This window comes from Heterodontus francisci, chromosome 27 (assembly GCF_036365525.1).
Source record: "Heterodontus francisci isolate sHetFra1 chromosome 27, sHetFra1.hap1, whole genome shotgun sequence".
Lineage (NCBI taxonomy): Eukaryota > Metazoa > Chordata > Chondrichthyes > Heterodontiformes > Heterodontidae > Heterodontus > Heterodontus francisci.
In genome coordinates, this window is record NC_090397.1 from 28,441,337 (window position 1) to 28,456,998 (window position 15,662).

The 15,662-nt window shown below is 43.7% G+C and overlaps 1 protein-coding gene across 1 annotated transcript; it reads left to right on the forward strand.

Annotated features, from left to right (window-relative positions):
• Nucleotides 1-8,154: 8,154 nt before the first annotated feature.
• On the forward strand, nucleotides 8,155-13,091 carry LOC137384935 (putative nuclease HARBI1). Its single transcript, XM_068059645.1, has 3 exons — nucleotides 8,155-8,274; nucleotides 12,252-12,820; nucleotides 12,905-13,091. The coding sequence occupies exons 1-3, from the start codon at nucleotides 8,155-8,157 to the stop codon at nucleotides 13,089-13,091; spliced, it is 876 nt and encodes a 291-aa protein (XP_067915746.1).
• Nucleotides 13,092-15,662: the final 2,571 nt, after the last annotated feature.

Genomic DNA, 15,662 nt, shown 5'->3' on the forward strand with positions numbered 1-15,662 from the left:
AACTCCTGCAGTAATGTCCTGGGACTGAGATGATTGACCTCCCAACAACCACAACTATATTCCCTGGAGGCTTTAATTAAGGAAGTGAGTGGAAGTAGGGAGAAGCTCTGCCCCACGATCCACATGAGTGTCTCCAAGGCCAGGATGAGGCAGGCATGGATAGAGGTAGCTGAAAGGGTCTGTGTCTTCAGCATCACTCGCAGGACCTGGCTTATGTGTAGGAAGAGGTTCCATGACCTCAGAAGACCATTTAGGGTAAGTACACTTCTTAATTTCTCTACCCCTCAACATGCTTTTGACTCACACCCCCACCACTCTCAACAATTCTTTCCCTTCAATCACAAGGGCACACATCTTTTTTCTCATTGCAATCTAACTCAACCCTTTCTTTCTTATCTTCACACCACACACCATCATTCTCTTCTAACATACTGGCACTTGCACCAATTCCTCTCATCATTCCTTCCTCACTTCCACAAACTTTGCCGTACATTCAGAACCTCCCCATATTCATACTATTTAGATTCTTCACCTCCCAACACATCCATTATATGCACAATCCCCACATATCTCCACTTACCTTTTCATCAGCCATTAACTCTCACCCACTCTTTCTACATGACCAACAACATAGGTAGGACTAGGAAAGAGGTTCTGCTTAGACAGTATGAGGAGTTAGGCAACGAATTGAAGATCAGAACCTCACGGGTAAAAATCTCTGGATTATTACCTGAGCCACGTGCCAATTGGCAGAGGGCACATAAGATTAGTGAAATGAATACGTGGCTCAAAGACTGGTGTGGGAGAAGTGGGTTTCGGTTCATGCGTCACTGGCACCAGTACTGGGGAAAGTGGGGGTTGTAACGTTGTAACGGTCTGCGCCCGAACCATGCTGGGACCAGTCTTCTAGCAAATTGTATAACTGCAGAAGTAGAGAGTGCTTTAAACTAAACAAGGGGGGAGAAGGATCAAGCTTGGGTAGATGGAGCAAATCAAGGGTTAGAGTCAAGGCAGGAAAGCAGAATAGTAATATGGGAAATGAAGATCAGAGAATGGCAGGAAGTGACAGAGAGAAAAAACCTAAGAACACACCAACAGTCAAGACTAGATGTTACAAAGATAACAAAAAGACAAAACTAAAGGCTCTGTATCTGAATGCACGTAGCATTCATAACAAAGTAGACAAACTGATAGTGCACATTGAAGTAAATAAGTATGACAGAGACATGGCTGCAGGATGACAAGGAGTGGGTCCTCAATATTGAAGGGTATATAACATTCAAGAAGAATAGGAAGCTAGGTAAACGTGGAGGGGCAGCACTGTTAATCAAGGATGGCATTGGTGCAATAGAGATGACCTTGGTTCAGGAGATCAGGATGTGGAATTGATTTGGGTGGAGATGAGGACTAGTAGGGGAAAGAAGTCACTAGTGGGAGTGGTCTACAGGCCCCCTAACAGTAACAACAACGTAGGACGAAGTAACCTAGAAGAAATATAGGGTGCTTGTGATAAAGGGACAGCAATAATCATGGGTGATTTTAATCTACATATAAATTGGAAAATTCAAATTGGTATTAGTAGCCTGGATGAGAAGTTTAGAGATACAGCACTGAAACAGGCCCTTCGGCCCACCGAGTCTGTGCCGACCATCAACCACCCATTTATACTAATCCTACACTAATTCCATATTCCTACCACATCCTGTCCCTATATTTCCCTACCACCGACCTATACTAGGGGCAATTTATAATGGCCAATTAACCTATCAACCTGCAAGTCTTTGGCATGTGGGAGGAAACCGGAGCACCCGGAGGAAACCCACGCAGACAGAGGGAGAACTTGCAAACTCCACACAGGCAGTACCCAGAATTGAACCCGGGTCACTGGAGCTGTGAGGCTGCGGTGCTAACCACTGCGCCACTGTGTAGAATGCTTTCGAGATAGTTTCTTAGAGCAGCAGATTCTGGAACCAGCCAGAGAGCAGGCTATATTAGACTTGGTATTGTGTAACATGACAGGATTAATTAATGATCTCAGAGTAAAGACATCTCTAGGTAGCAGCAACCACAATATGATTGAATTTTACATCCAGTTTGAAAGAGAGAGGAGCGAATCTAAGACTAGTATTTTAAACTTAAATAAGAGAAACTATGCGGGCATGAAAGCTGAGCTAGCTGAAGTGAAACGGGTTATTAGACTAGGAGATACATCAATAGAGAAGCAGTGGCAGACATTTAAGGGGATATTTCAGAATACTCAGAATAAGTATATTCCTACTCTAAAGAAAAATCCTAAGGGGAGGACCCACCATCCATGGTTAACTAAAGAAGTTAAGGAAAGCATCAAACTTAAGGAAAAGGCATATAATTGCGCAAAGATGAGCGGCAGGTCAGATGATTGGTCAGAATATCAAGAACGGCAGAGAATGACTAAAAGGTTACTCAGAAGAAAGAAATTAGAGTATGAGAGGAAGCTAGCTAGAAATGTAAAAACTGATAGCAAGGGTTTCTACAGGTATTTAAAAAGGAAAAGAGTAAGTAAAGTGAGTGTTGGTCCTCTAGAGAGTGAGATTGGGGAGTTAATAGTAGATAATAAGGATGAAATGAACAAATATTTTGCTTCTGTCTTCACTATAGAGGATACAAAAAACATTCCAGTAATAGCTGTAAATCAGGAGGTGGAGGAAGAGAGTTCTTTGAAGGAGTAACATGCACTGTGGATAAAGGGGAGCCTCTTGATATACTGTACTTGGATTTCTCGAAGGCATTTAACAAGGTGCCACATAAAAGGTTATTGCACAAAATAGGAGCTCATGGTGTAGGGGGTTAACATATTAGCATGGATAGAAGATTGGCTGGCTGGCAGAAAATAGAGAGTATGCATAAATGGGTCCTTTTCTGATTGGAGTCCTGCAGGGGGCTGTGCTGGGGCCTCAACATTTTACAATTTATATCAATGACTTAGATGAGGGAAGCGATGGCATGGTTGCTAAATTTGCAGATAACACAAAGATAGGTTGGAAAGTATGTTGTGAAGAGGACATAAGGAGGTTGCAGATCGATATAGATAGGTTGAGTGAATGGACAAAAATCTGGCAGATGGAGTATAATGTGGGAAAATGTGAAGTTGTTCATTTTGGCAGGAAGAATAAAAAAGCACAGTATTTCTTAAACGGGGAACGACTGCAGAACTGCGAGGTGCAGAGGGATTACTGTGTATGAGTCACAAAAGGTTAGTATGCAGGTACAGCAAGTAATAAAGAAGGCTAATAGAATGCTCTCCTTTATTATGAGAGGAATTGAAAAGCTTACGTTATACAGGACTTGTTGAGACCACATCTTAAATACAGTGTGCAGTTTTGGTCTTATTGAAGGAAGGATGCAAATGCTTTGCAGGCGGTTCAGAGGAGGTTTACTAGACTGATACCTGGAATGAGCGGGTTGTCCTATGAGGAAAGGTTGGACAGACTGGGCTTGATTTCACTGGAGTTTAGAAGAGTGAGGGGAGACTTGATTGAAGTATATAAGATCCTGAACAATCTTGACAAGGTGAATGTGGAAAGGATGTTTCCTCTTGTGGGTGAGTCCAGAACTAGGGGACACTGTTTGAAAATTAAGGGTCGCTCTTTTAGGACAGAGACGAGGATAATTTTGTTCTCTCAGAGGGTTGTGCGACTTGGGAATTCTCTGCCTCAGATGGTGGTGGAGGTAGGCTCATTGAATATTTTTAAGGCGGAGGCAGATAGATTCTTGTTAGGCAAGAGAATCAAAGATTATCGGAAGTAGATGGGAGTGTGGAATCCGAGACACAAACAGATCAGCCATGATCCTATTAAATGGCAGAGCAGGCTTGATGGGCTGAATGGCCTACTTCTGCTCCTAATTCGTATGGTCGTATGTCGAAAGACAGTGCACAATGTGAAGGGGAGAGTCAAGACCTTATCCCAGCACAGCAGGACGTCCAGGAGGAGCTGGTATTGCTGAATACAAAGCTGGCGGAATACCAGAGCAGGAGTTTCCAATATTACTTACAACCTTCCCTTTACCTTAGTGAAGGTGCAGCAAGTTGTTTTCTCAAGACTATCAACTGAAAATGTGCAGTTTCTATCTTCCATCCTAATTCTTATCCCTTTTCTCTTTTGCCATGCTAGACCCCCACCTGCAAAGAATGAGGAATATTAATTTTGTTATATGAACATTGATTTGAAAACTGTTGCTGAAGTGAAGAAAGGACTTGTTCAAAAAATCACCAGGCCCCTGGCTGGAAAGATATTTGCATATTAACAGACAGTGCTTGTGAAGACAAAGGGGTTACTTCCCTTATCAAATTTAACCCATAATGGACTTTGAGCACCAGGTATTGTGTGTAAGAAGAGACATTCCAGGGTTGGCTAAGACCAGAGAATCCACAGACAGGGTCAGACCAGCTAGTCACGTGACTAGCCAGCTGGCCAACCTGTTTTTTTCTGAATTGTACAAATAGTTTGAACTCAGAGTGTCTGTTTGCTCCTGGACTGAAAAGATCTCTCCTGGCTGACTCGCCACAGCCTCTCCTGTCTGTTCCCATCTTTTTCTCATGGAACTCCAAATCCACTGAAGACACATGAACCCCAAGAGAGAAAAGTTTCCTACAGTGAACAAGGTTTAAGAAGAATACTGGGCCCCAACGAAAAGCAAGATCTACCTACAATCAAGGAATCTACAGTGAGCTTGAAGATCTGTAACAAAAACCCTCTTCAGAGATTGCCTCAAACTTTTCCACTTCATTTCTTCTGCTTTGTTCTGTCTCTATCTGCATGTGTGTATCGTATATGCATGCTAGCATGGGCGCATCACGTCTCCATTGGCGTTAACCGAATTAGAGTTAAAGTTTAATTTTAATCAATTTCAACGTTCTTTAAATCTAAGAAACCTGTTTATGCTGGTTTCTTTACCTTATAATTGGAAAGCAGTGAACAAGGATTCACCAAGGGGGAGCTAAAAATACAGTGTGTTAAAAATTAAACCCGGTTACAGTAAGACCAGGTGAAGGCTGAGAGGGACCCCTAGACCCCTTTCTCACCTGGTTGTAACACTTTCCTCTGAGTCCTACTGACCAGTACAAGCCTCCTGGACAGGAAGATACTTCAGAGAAGGCCTGCCAAGGCGTTTCACCACTACAGCTAAGTTATTACTGTAGCCAAGTGTAAGACTTGGCTCAGTGGTAGCAATCTTGCCTCTAAATCAGAATGTTATGGTTTCAGGTCCCAATGTTGAGAATTGAGCATATAATCTAGATTGGCCCTTCAGTGCAGCACTGTGGGAATGCAGCATTGTCAGAGATTTCGCCCTTTTGGATGAGACTTTAAAGTGAAGCCCCATCCGCCCTCACAGGTTGGACACAAAATATCCCATGGCACTATTCAAAGAAATGCTCCTGGTGTTCTGGACAATATTTCTCCCTCAACAATACCAATAAGAACAGGTTATCTAATTATCTAATAACTGTTTGTGGGAACTTGTTCTGCGCAAATTGGCAGTTACATTTCTCTACATTCCTACAAGTGATTACCCTTCCAAAAAAAGTACTTAAATGGTTGTGAAGTATTTGGGATGCCCTGAGGTTGTGAACACCTCTATAAAAACAAAAATTCTTTTTTCCTTTTATGGAGATCTGCTTCCAGTCTATGTGATGTCATCTCATGTGTCATTGGCACTTTGCAGCCTATCCTGAATGATCTGGGCACCTCCGGGGATGTGGCAGTAAGGCAGTAAGGATTGGCAACATTCCTCATGGTAGAATGTTGTGCAGTGTCCTCTTATTGCTATAAAATGTTGCTCATATACATGAGGTCTGCCATAAGTAATGATTAAATTGATGTTCTTAAAATACATACATATGTAATTATGTCTGATTCAACATGGACTGAACCCAAATTATATTTAAAGACACCATGCAGGATTATCTAACAGCATTAAAATAAACTAGCTTATTAACATCCAGGCACGCAATTCAGCAACAACCACAGAACATGGCAGTATCAATAAGTTATAAATTTGAAACACTTATTTACAACACTAAAAGCCATACTACGCTAAAGAAATATTACCATATAGAAGAGAAAGAAATATTATGGCTTCCAGTAAAAGTGACCATTTGCATAGGTATTGAATTGAGTGCAGCTGGGAACAGCAGTGTTAATTTTAGGAAACCAAGGGCCACATTTTCTAAGATGATTTCTTGGCCTCTGAGGGGAAAGCTGGCTGACAGAAGCTGTCATGGCAATCTGTTCATCTGCATTTGCAGTTAACTCTGTGAATGTCTTTTTCCTACTCCATGAACTGCCCCATCATTAACTGCAGTTCCCAGGCAGCAGGAAATGTAAACCTCTATTTGAAGCTCTGAATTAACTGGCTCCAGCAAAAAACTGAGCCAGGATTGCATTCACCCTGCATTGTCATTTGTCTCATCAAGGACATGTCACCAACTGTTGCAGGGAAGAGAACTGTTTTTTTTAAAACTGTTACTGTGACGCACATTTTTCCCACCCTTTTCCAGAGGCTTGAACATCGTGTCCCTCCAGACCCAGTCCATTTTGGATCCCCATATGAAGCGGAATAAGGCTCAGGCCTAACCTAACCTTCCAAGAACCTCTCTCTCACCAGTGTTCTTGGAATCCTGTGACCCACCCCATTCCCCCACCCCCACCTCTAAGTACTGGTAGCCTTCAGACCCTATCCCAGTACTCCAAGCTAGCAGGATCACCCCAAAGCCAATCAGTCACGATTCCTAGTAATGCTACTTTGTATAATATTCTTGTTCTTATAAAGCCACAGTTCTCATTAAGCAATTCCATGGGACACCTATAGTTTTTCATTAAATATACTTCTTTATACACAATTTTGCAATACAGGAGTTTATTTATTGTTTGGTCAGACAGGCTATGTCAAAATACTTTGTTCATAACGATACATTTCAGTTCACAGGGTATGAGGAAAACCTATAGAAGCAGACTTATAATTAAGTAAAAGTATCTGGAGTGAGCAAACATCTGTCATGAAAAGTAAACTTCTAACATTGAGCACTAAACTGAAAGGTATGGTAAAAATGCAAATCCTCATTGTGAATGTGTCATTCAATCCCTTTGACAAAGTAAAATACTTTTGGGCACACCTACTTTGTCAGAGTTTTCCTTCAGTTTGGCCACACCTTAATTGTCTTTCATTGAATCCGATTAAAATCAGGCATTTACCCCTCCATTTGTGCCCTTGTAATGCTGGGCAAAAGAGACGACTATGTGCCCTGCTGTGCACTGTTGCTAAGGTTATTTAGTAGGCCAAGAGAACTGAATGTAGTTAGTAGGTTATACAAAATCTGGTACTAATGCAAAACATATGAATTGGATGAGTTTTCACACCAGTGGTTTAATCTGAATGTAATAAAACAGAGTTGATCATCAAAAGAAATCTATGGTTTCAATTATCTTTTACTTTACATTGTTGAATTTACGAGCAGGTGAGCATAACCCAGTTGATAGCATGACTTGGGACAACTCTGAAGTGTGATTCATAATATAAACAGGGCAGCTTTGAGTCATGAGTCAATCTTTAACCCAGAGTCATTCACAAGAGCAAGGCCATGTTCATTGGGAACTGGACCGACCGATCCTTTGTTCCCTTCATTGTCAGATCAGACTGCCTGAAGGTGCTGGGGATATGGTTCAGAGGGATGGGGTGTGCAGCAAAAACTGGAAGGAGCGTATAGCCATGGCAAAACATAAGCTGAGCATGTGGGAGCAGCGTTCTCTCTCCATTGTGGGTAAGACCCTGGTCATCGGGTGTGAGGCGCTCACGTAGTTACTGTATGTGGTGCAGGTCTAGCCCATACCCCACTCCTGCGCTGTGGCGGTCACCCAAGCCATCTTTCGCTTTATCTGGAGATCGAAAATGGACCGTGTCCATAGGGACACTATATTCAGTCCTCAGGATAAAGGGAGAAAAACGTACCCAACGTCACCCTCATCCTGATGGTCACCTTTGGGTGCGGCTGTGGTGTGCGTAGAACCCCAGTACGCAAACATCAAGTGTCACTACGTGCTGAGGTTCTATCTGTCCCCGGTGTTATGAAGGATGGGTCTGGCCACATTACCGCGGAACACTCCGTTCAGTTGGACCATGCCGTACCACTTTGTGGAAAAGGTTGTGCAGAAAAACACCTTTGACCACCAATCCATCGAGCAGTGGTCCACACAGAATGTCCTCAAGGCCCTACGGGAAACGGAGATGGTGGATCCTGTCAGATGGCTCACCGAGCAGACTGCCAAAGTCATTTGGCAGAATGCCTCATCGGCAGAACTTTCAAACAAGCACCAAGAAGTAGCTTGGCTGGTGGTGAGAAGGGTCCTCCCCGTCAGATCCTTCCTGCATGCCCTGAATCTCACTGCCTCCGCATGCTGCCCTCGAGGTGGCTGTGGTGGAGAAGAGACTGTTGCTCACCTCCTTCTAGAATGTACCTTTGCAAAGCAGGTGTGGAAAGAGATGCAGTGGTTTTTGTCAAGGTTCATCTCCAGCAGCTCTGTAACACAGGAGTCTATACTCTACAGGCTGTTCCCAGGGACGCACACCAAAATAAACATCAACTGTTGCTGGAGGACAATCAGCTCGGTGAAGAACACACTTTGGTCTGACCGAAACCTACTGGTCTTTCAGAGAAAAGAGTTGTCCACGACTGAGCTGCAGACAGGCACATTCCAAGGTCCAGGACTACATGCTGAGGGAAGCACAAAAGCTTGGAGCAGCCGCCACAAAGGCTCAAAGGGGAAAGGCCACTATGTAAGGTCCTCCCGCCATAGTGAACCGAGCGGCTGGAAACCATGAAAAACTCCTCAGGCTGTATGCACCAAAATGTTTTTTACTATGTAATGCCAATGTACATTGCATTTAAAATGGAATGGCAAGAATTGTGAGGCACTTCATGTTTTTCTGTATCGGAGAAATCTGATCTCTATTGTACTTTCCAAAATGTGAAATTTGAACTGTTTGGAATTGTTTTATAATGTATTTTTGCAAGTTTTTATGAATAAAGTATATTTTTGGAAAAAAAAGTTTCAGACTCTAGTCCATGGGGCTTTTCTAGTTCCAGCCACTGCCTCTTGGGATATCGTCAACAAGGTGGATTGACTTCCATCCTACCTTGAATGCCTACTTCATTCTTTGTTTGGGGGCTAAGGCTATGCCACTCCACTTTGCTTCCTGAAGAGACTAGAATCCCAGTAAAAAGTTAGAAAGGAATGAGCCATTAAAACCTGCTGTCTATCAGCAATATGACAGTAATGTTATTTGTTTTTATTAAGGGATTAGGGTCCCAGTTCAGCTCTTTGGGATAGAATGTTGGATCGGATTCCGACATGTTAAACTCTTCCAGAAGAAAATAAAAGGGAAAATTTTGCTTCTAATGTCTCACATTCAAACTAAGTATCAATATTGAGGAATTTTAAAGTTTGCTCTAAATAAATGGCCATAATTTGAGCTTCTTCCCAATCCTCTCTATTCATGCAAATTGCAGTTTCCATAGGCAGCCACACATTTGATATGATCTGATACTTATATCTTTATGCACCTTTGGAGAGGTTTTAAGGCGAAAACTTCATGTCATTTAGGCTGAAAGTAGTAGAACTTATTTACATGATTTTATAATTGTACAGAGGTAAATGGAATACAGCCAATCAGCAATTGAACACTTGACTCACACAACAGGTCAAACTGTCTTAGAATGTCAAAGTGTTCAAAATATTCTAACGGAGACTTTGATAATCACAATATGGATGCACATTTATTCCATGGATTCCCATCTGAATGATTTCCACTGCATGGAAATATGTGGTTGAAACAGGGAATCCCATTGGCTACTATTACGGACAGGTGAGAAATGATAGGGTTAGTTCTCCTACTTCACCTCTCAACTGACCAAAGACAGAGTTTATATTAGAATTGCGTTTTAACCCTTGAGCGTTTTAATGGTCAATATACAGCCAAATGACAAGTTTTCTCATATGTTTAAAGATAAATGTTCATTAGACAATATCCAAAAATTCGCAACTTAACACACACACACACACACACACACACATGTACACACAAGAAAAGATAAAGATTAAAAGATAGCATGCATTTAGGTTTGATGATTTTAAAAAAGAGTTTGTTGTGAAACCTTGTTTGTTTCCCCCTGGAGTGAGATTTAAAAATGGTGCAGGGCTGTTTTTCCATTTTCCTGGTTCAGTGATTTCAAACTTTGGAAAGTTTCAAGTGGACAGATGCTTTGTTGCCGACTTCTTTGGTCAAATCTCAGTCACTGTTCAATGGCGAAAATCCTGTTACAATTTCTTGGGTAGGGAGTTTCAAAGGTCACCTTTTTGTCTCTGCATCTAGATAGTTTAAAGATGGTATTCTGGTAGCGTCTTCTTGCTGGGCTGGGTCTCTCTCTTCATTCTGGCTTCTGGCTTTCTGGCTTTCTGGCTTCCTGCACAGAAAAATGTTTGTTACTAAAAAGCCGTATCAGAAACTTAGAGGGGAAATTTTATACAGTTCGCCGCAGCAGATTTTGTGGCGTGCGGGGTGATATAATTAGGCGGGAAGTGTTTTTCAGATTCCCGACGACAGGATATTTTAGAAGAATTAAGTCGGTGGCAGGTTTGCGGCGTTCCGGGGTTCCCCCAGCACAGTGGTAGATTGCAGCTTTGCATTCATTTCAATAACATGAATACTCATTACCCTATGCATAGGTACGATATTGTCCTACCTGTCAGATTAAGTGAATGGCAAGTGATATTCCAGTGCCATCCGGTTCACAAATGTTTCAACAGGGCGTGCAACAGTCAGATTTGTGCAGTTGAGTCTCAGGACTGTGTTCTTCTCTCTTTAACTCAGCCGCTAAACTAACGCCAGCATTGGAATGGATGTTTGTCTCCAGGCTCGGTACCAGCAAGGGTGAATCATCTCAGTGAATGGCGGCGACAGCATGGGCAGGGGCTACATGGAGGAGCAGGGGAGAGTAGTCGGGGAAGGAAGGGTGGGGTCTTGGGTGCATGGAGGAGCAGGGGAGGGAGTAAAGCAGTGTCTAGGGTTTGTATTTGGGTGCGTGAAGGAGCAAGGGAGGAAGGAAGGCAGAGTCTAGAGTGTATAGTGGCTGATTTTGATGATGAAGCTGGATGTGTGCAGTTTCAGGGAGTGATGAGTTGATGTGTTCCTGTCAGAAAACTGTTGGTCATGAGAGACCTAAAAGGTGGGAGGAACGCTGTCGATGTCAGAGTCTTGTGTGGCCACATCAGGGGACTAGCTGGCAGAAGGTACGGTCACAGTCACAGGGGGCAATTGCATATTGTGGGGGGAAGGTCAAGACTTATGATTGGGTATTTGAGGTCATCATAGGGAGGGGATTGGGAATCTGTAACTATACCAAGGTGGATTCTTGGAGGTTCAAGGGTGAGAGTCTGCAGTTGGATGGTAATTGGAGTATGGACAGGGTGGGGGATGGCATTGATGATGAGCCAGTCCATGGTAATTGGGGGAGGCTCTATGGTAACAGGGGGAAGGGGGAAGGTAAAGTTGGGTGGGTCAAGGATGATGAGAGTAGGCTGGAAGGTGACAGGAGGAGGTTGGAAGGTGGGAAAACTTGCCTGGTATCGCAGGCACAACATTTTCTGGAAGAAGAATGCAAACCACGTGCCCAAGAAAGGGAGGAAACAAATGATGATGGGTGGGATTTCCTGCTATATGCAAATGTAATGCACATAACAGCGATCTGCTCATGACTATCATGGTTCTGCTGAATGACAGAAGAAGAGCAGTTTTACAACACTCTTCTCATCTGAACAATTGAAAAGCTGCAAAGACATGAGTTTCATACGTGCAATTTGTCCTCTAACACGTGAACAATTGCACGGTGAGAAACTGAGGAGGGATTTTGGCGATAACAGATGATTCCACAACAGGAGCAGCAGGCTGCACAAGAGGATGAAGATGCTCAGAATCAAGCCATCCAGGAAAGGCATTATTGAAGATGGGCACTGGCATGTCATCGCATCCTCAGTTCAAGGACACATTACCTTCAGATGTCAGAGAGGCAATGACAAGAGAAGCACAAGGATGTGACTTGTAATGGCAACAGAAATGTGTACGATCCTTCAGCATTACCTGCAGCCATTTGTTTTCTTTGGAAACCCCATGCCACGGACCCTCAAGATTACAACTGCACTCAATTTCTTTGCTACCAGGAATCAACGGGTGACATTTGTGGTATCTCGCAGTCTGCAACCCACAGGTGCATCAAAGAGGTAACCAATGCCCTTTTTCAATGTGCCAATGATTTCATCTACTTACCTGTAGACGAGGATAGCCAGGCAGAAAGGTCTGCAGCCTTCAGCGCCACCACTCACTTCCCTAGAGTGCAAGGGGTGATCGATAGTATTCATGCAGCCATTAGAGCTCCCTGGGACCAGCCTGCTGTCTTTGTTAATCGCAAAGACTTCCACTCTTTAAATGTGCAACTGGTTTGTGACCACAGGAGAAGAATTATGAATGTCTCTGCACATTTCCCAGGCAGCTGTCATGACTCCTACATTTTGAGGAACTCTCAGCTGCCACCAGTTTTCGAGGAAGCAGCTGACGTGGACAGATGGATCCTGGGTGACAAGGGTTACCCACTTTGCACATGGTTGATGACACCAGTACACCATCCCCAAAGCACTGCTGAAAAGAGGTACAATGTTGCTCATACATCCACCAGAGCCATCATTGACCACTCCATTGGAATGCTGAAAATGCGATTCCCTTTCCTTGACCAGTCAGGAAGGGCTCCTCAGTATGCGCCACAGACAGTGGCATGAATAATCATTGTCTGCTGTGTCTTGCACAACCTTGCCATTAGACGCGGCAACATTCTGCAGGCGGAGGAACAGGAGGAACATCTGTCCTCCTCAGATGAGGATGACGATGAAGAGGGTAAGGAGGAGGACAACAATGACAACGATCCTGTCATCGATATGAGAGCCATGGAGAGACATGCAATGGACATCAGGGAGAAACTAATTTATGCACGTTTCAGCCAACAATAAGACACATCATCAAGGAATGTTGGGAGGAGACACATAACAATTCCCCACAGAAATTCCCTTTTACATGTGGTCTTATTCATCCCTGTAATCTTAATGAAACATGGCTGCACTTACATGTGATTGGCATTTGAAATCATCTATAGGCTATGATGAATGCTGTTACAACCAGGTGTGAAAGCTGTCTAGGGGTTTTTTGCTATCTTTAATTGGTCTTATTGTAACTGGGTTTAATTTTAAATACATTGTGTTTTGAGCTTCCCCTTTCTGAATCCTTGTTCACAATTTTCCAATTATAAGGCAGAGAAATGAGCACAAACAGACTTTCTTTGTTTTAAAAATGATGAAATTTATTAAATCTTAAACTCAAACTCTAATACAGTTCACGCCCACGGATATACAACGCACCCACGCTAGCATGCACATGTGATATAAATATGCAGATAGGGACAGAAAAGAGCAGAAGAAAAGATAAGGACAACAGTTTGAGGCAATATCTTATTACTGTTTCTCAAGCTCACTGTAGTCCTTGATTGAAGATATGGTCTTGCATTTTGTTGGGGCCCAGTACTCTTCTTAAAACCTTGTTCACGTAGAAAACCTTTCGCTCTTTGAGTTTACATGTCTTCACAAGATTCAGTTCCATGGGAAAAGATGGAACAGGCAGACAGGAGAGGAGGTGTTCTCAGTCCATGAGCACACGGCATTCTCTGTTTCAATCCCTTTGTTGGGAGTTCAAATTCAAAAAAACTACCAGGTTGCCTAGCAGGTTAGTCGTGTGACCAGCTCCTTATATGGAACAGTCTCTTCAAAATCCTTTGTTGGAAGTTCAAATTCTCTGCAACAGCCAGTTAGTCATGTGACTAAAACTGGTCTGACCACTTTTATGTATTGGGGAAGTAACTGCTGGATCCCCATTGTTTCAACATTGTCTGGTACTATGCAAAGTGCTCCAGTCAGGGCTTGCAATTTTAAGTTTTTGTTCATGTGGCGAAATAATGTGTGCCTCAGTCTTGGCAGGTGGGTGATTTGCCTGACAATGCGAACATACACCACTGCAAGCTGTGTTAAGTTATAACTGTAGAAAACAAAAGTAAGGCATGACAGTATTGGAAAAGTTAATAATCATCAATAGGAAAGCAGCCATCATTGAAGAGTGAAGACTAAAATTCCAATGAGATATGGACACTGGACATTTCCTGAGATGCTTTGCAAGTATCATTGCATTCCTACCATATGCCTCCAGAAAACTTCTTTGTATCCATCTGTAACCAAGCAAAACATTTCTGAGAGTGGATAAAATTTTGCAAGGAATAAAAATGTTTTAATACATCTTTGCATTCATTAACATTTCTACATCACCTGTGTCACCTCCATGCTCAAAACAGTTGCAATTTTATTTTCCTGCCACTACATCTAGGTGATACCCCAACATTAGCAGCTGAGGTGGAGGCGGTCTGCTCAGTGCGCTGCCCCATTGCTGTGGATGACTGTGGTGGGCATCCTCTGAAGGAACTGGGCCTTAATGGCTCCATCCTACTGGGGGTCTGCAGCACTGGTGCTTGAGTATCCCCCGTGTGCTCGCCTGCTGGAGGTAAGGGGGTCAATGTCAGGGGGGAGGACGAGATGCCGCTTTCCCTGGGGTGCCCTGAGAGGAAGGCCCCGGGGAAGCTGGCACATGCTCCTCCTCAATCTCTGTGCATGATGGCACTTGATCTCCCTGAGGCGAAGGAGCACCTGGAGGGAGGACCAGGTTCCTCGACCCCCTCTCGCTTAGACTCTACTGCATGGAGCCCACGGCAACAGCAATGGAGTGCAGGTCAGATCGCATATAGCTCGAGTGCTCAACCAGATATGCCATGGAACTTGCCATACTCTCTACTATGGAAGCCATATGCTCAAATGCCTAGGGCATGGCAGACATCATGGCTTGCATGGACTCTTCCAGATCATGCGCTAAGACATGCATTACTGCAGGCATCTCTGACATATTTTCCACATGACTTAGCTGCACATCCAGCAGACCTCGTAGCAACTAACAGAGGATCATCATGAGTGTGGGCTGAGCAGGGGCCTAGTCCTCAACAGTCCTCCAATTGTCAGGGGACCAGGCTGGCACATGCTCCCTCAGCTGCTGGGACGTGTCTGTGTCGTGCCCACCAGCTTGTGACCCAGATTCAAATCTTAAACCCACCACAGACCATGTGGATGCATCTGCGCTGGCGGAGGTGTAAGAAGAGGCAGGTGACGGTGCATCCTCTGGGGCATTGGCTTCATCTTGCTCCCCAGAGGACGATTCTTGGGCCACGTGGCATTCTGCTACTCGAGTGTGGGCACCTGCAGTGGAGACATAAACAGAGACACTTTAAACATGTGCTTCACATGAGTTCAGAGAATTTCCTTCAGTTTCCACATATGACTACAAAAGCAGAGATGTCACTTCATCCTTACCCCTTGTGGCTCCTGCCTCACCATCTCCACTCGCCCTGCCTCACTCCTCTCTCGCAAGCTCCAAAGCCTCCTCCTCAGCCATAGTCAGCAGCCTGATGTCAGGGACCCTTCCTCCCATCTTAG

Coding starts and splice junctions, on each gene's coding strand:
- LOC137384935 (XM_068059645.1), top strand. CDS start 8,155: ATGCCGTACCACTTTGTGGAAAAGGTTGTGCAGAAAAACACCTTTGAC. Junction 8,275..12,251: donor AAACGGAGATGGTGGATCCT/GTCAGATGGCTC, acceptor CTTTGCTACCAG/GAATCAACGGGTGACATTTG. Junction 12,821..12,904: donor CGATTCCCTTTCCTTGACCA/GTCAGGAAGGGC, acceptor CCTTGCCATTAG/ACGCGGCAACATTCTGCAGG.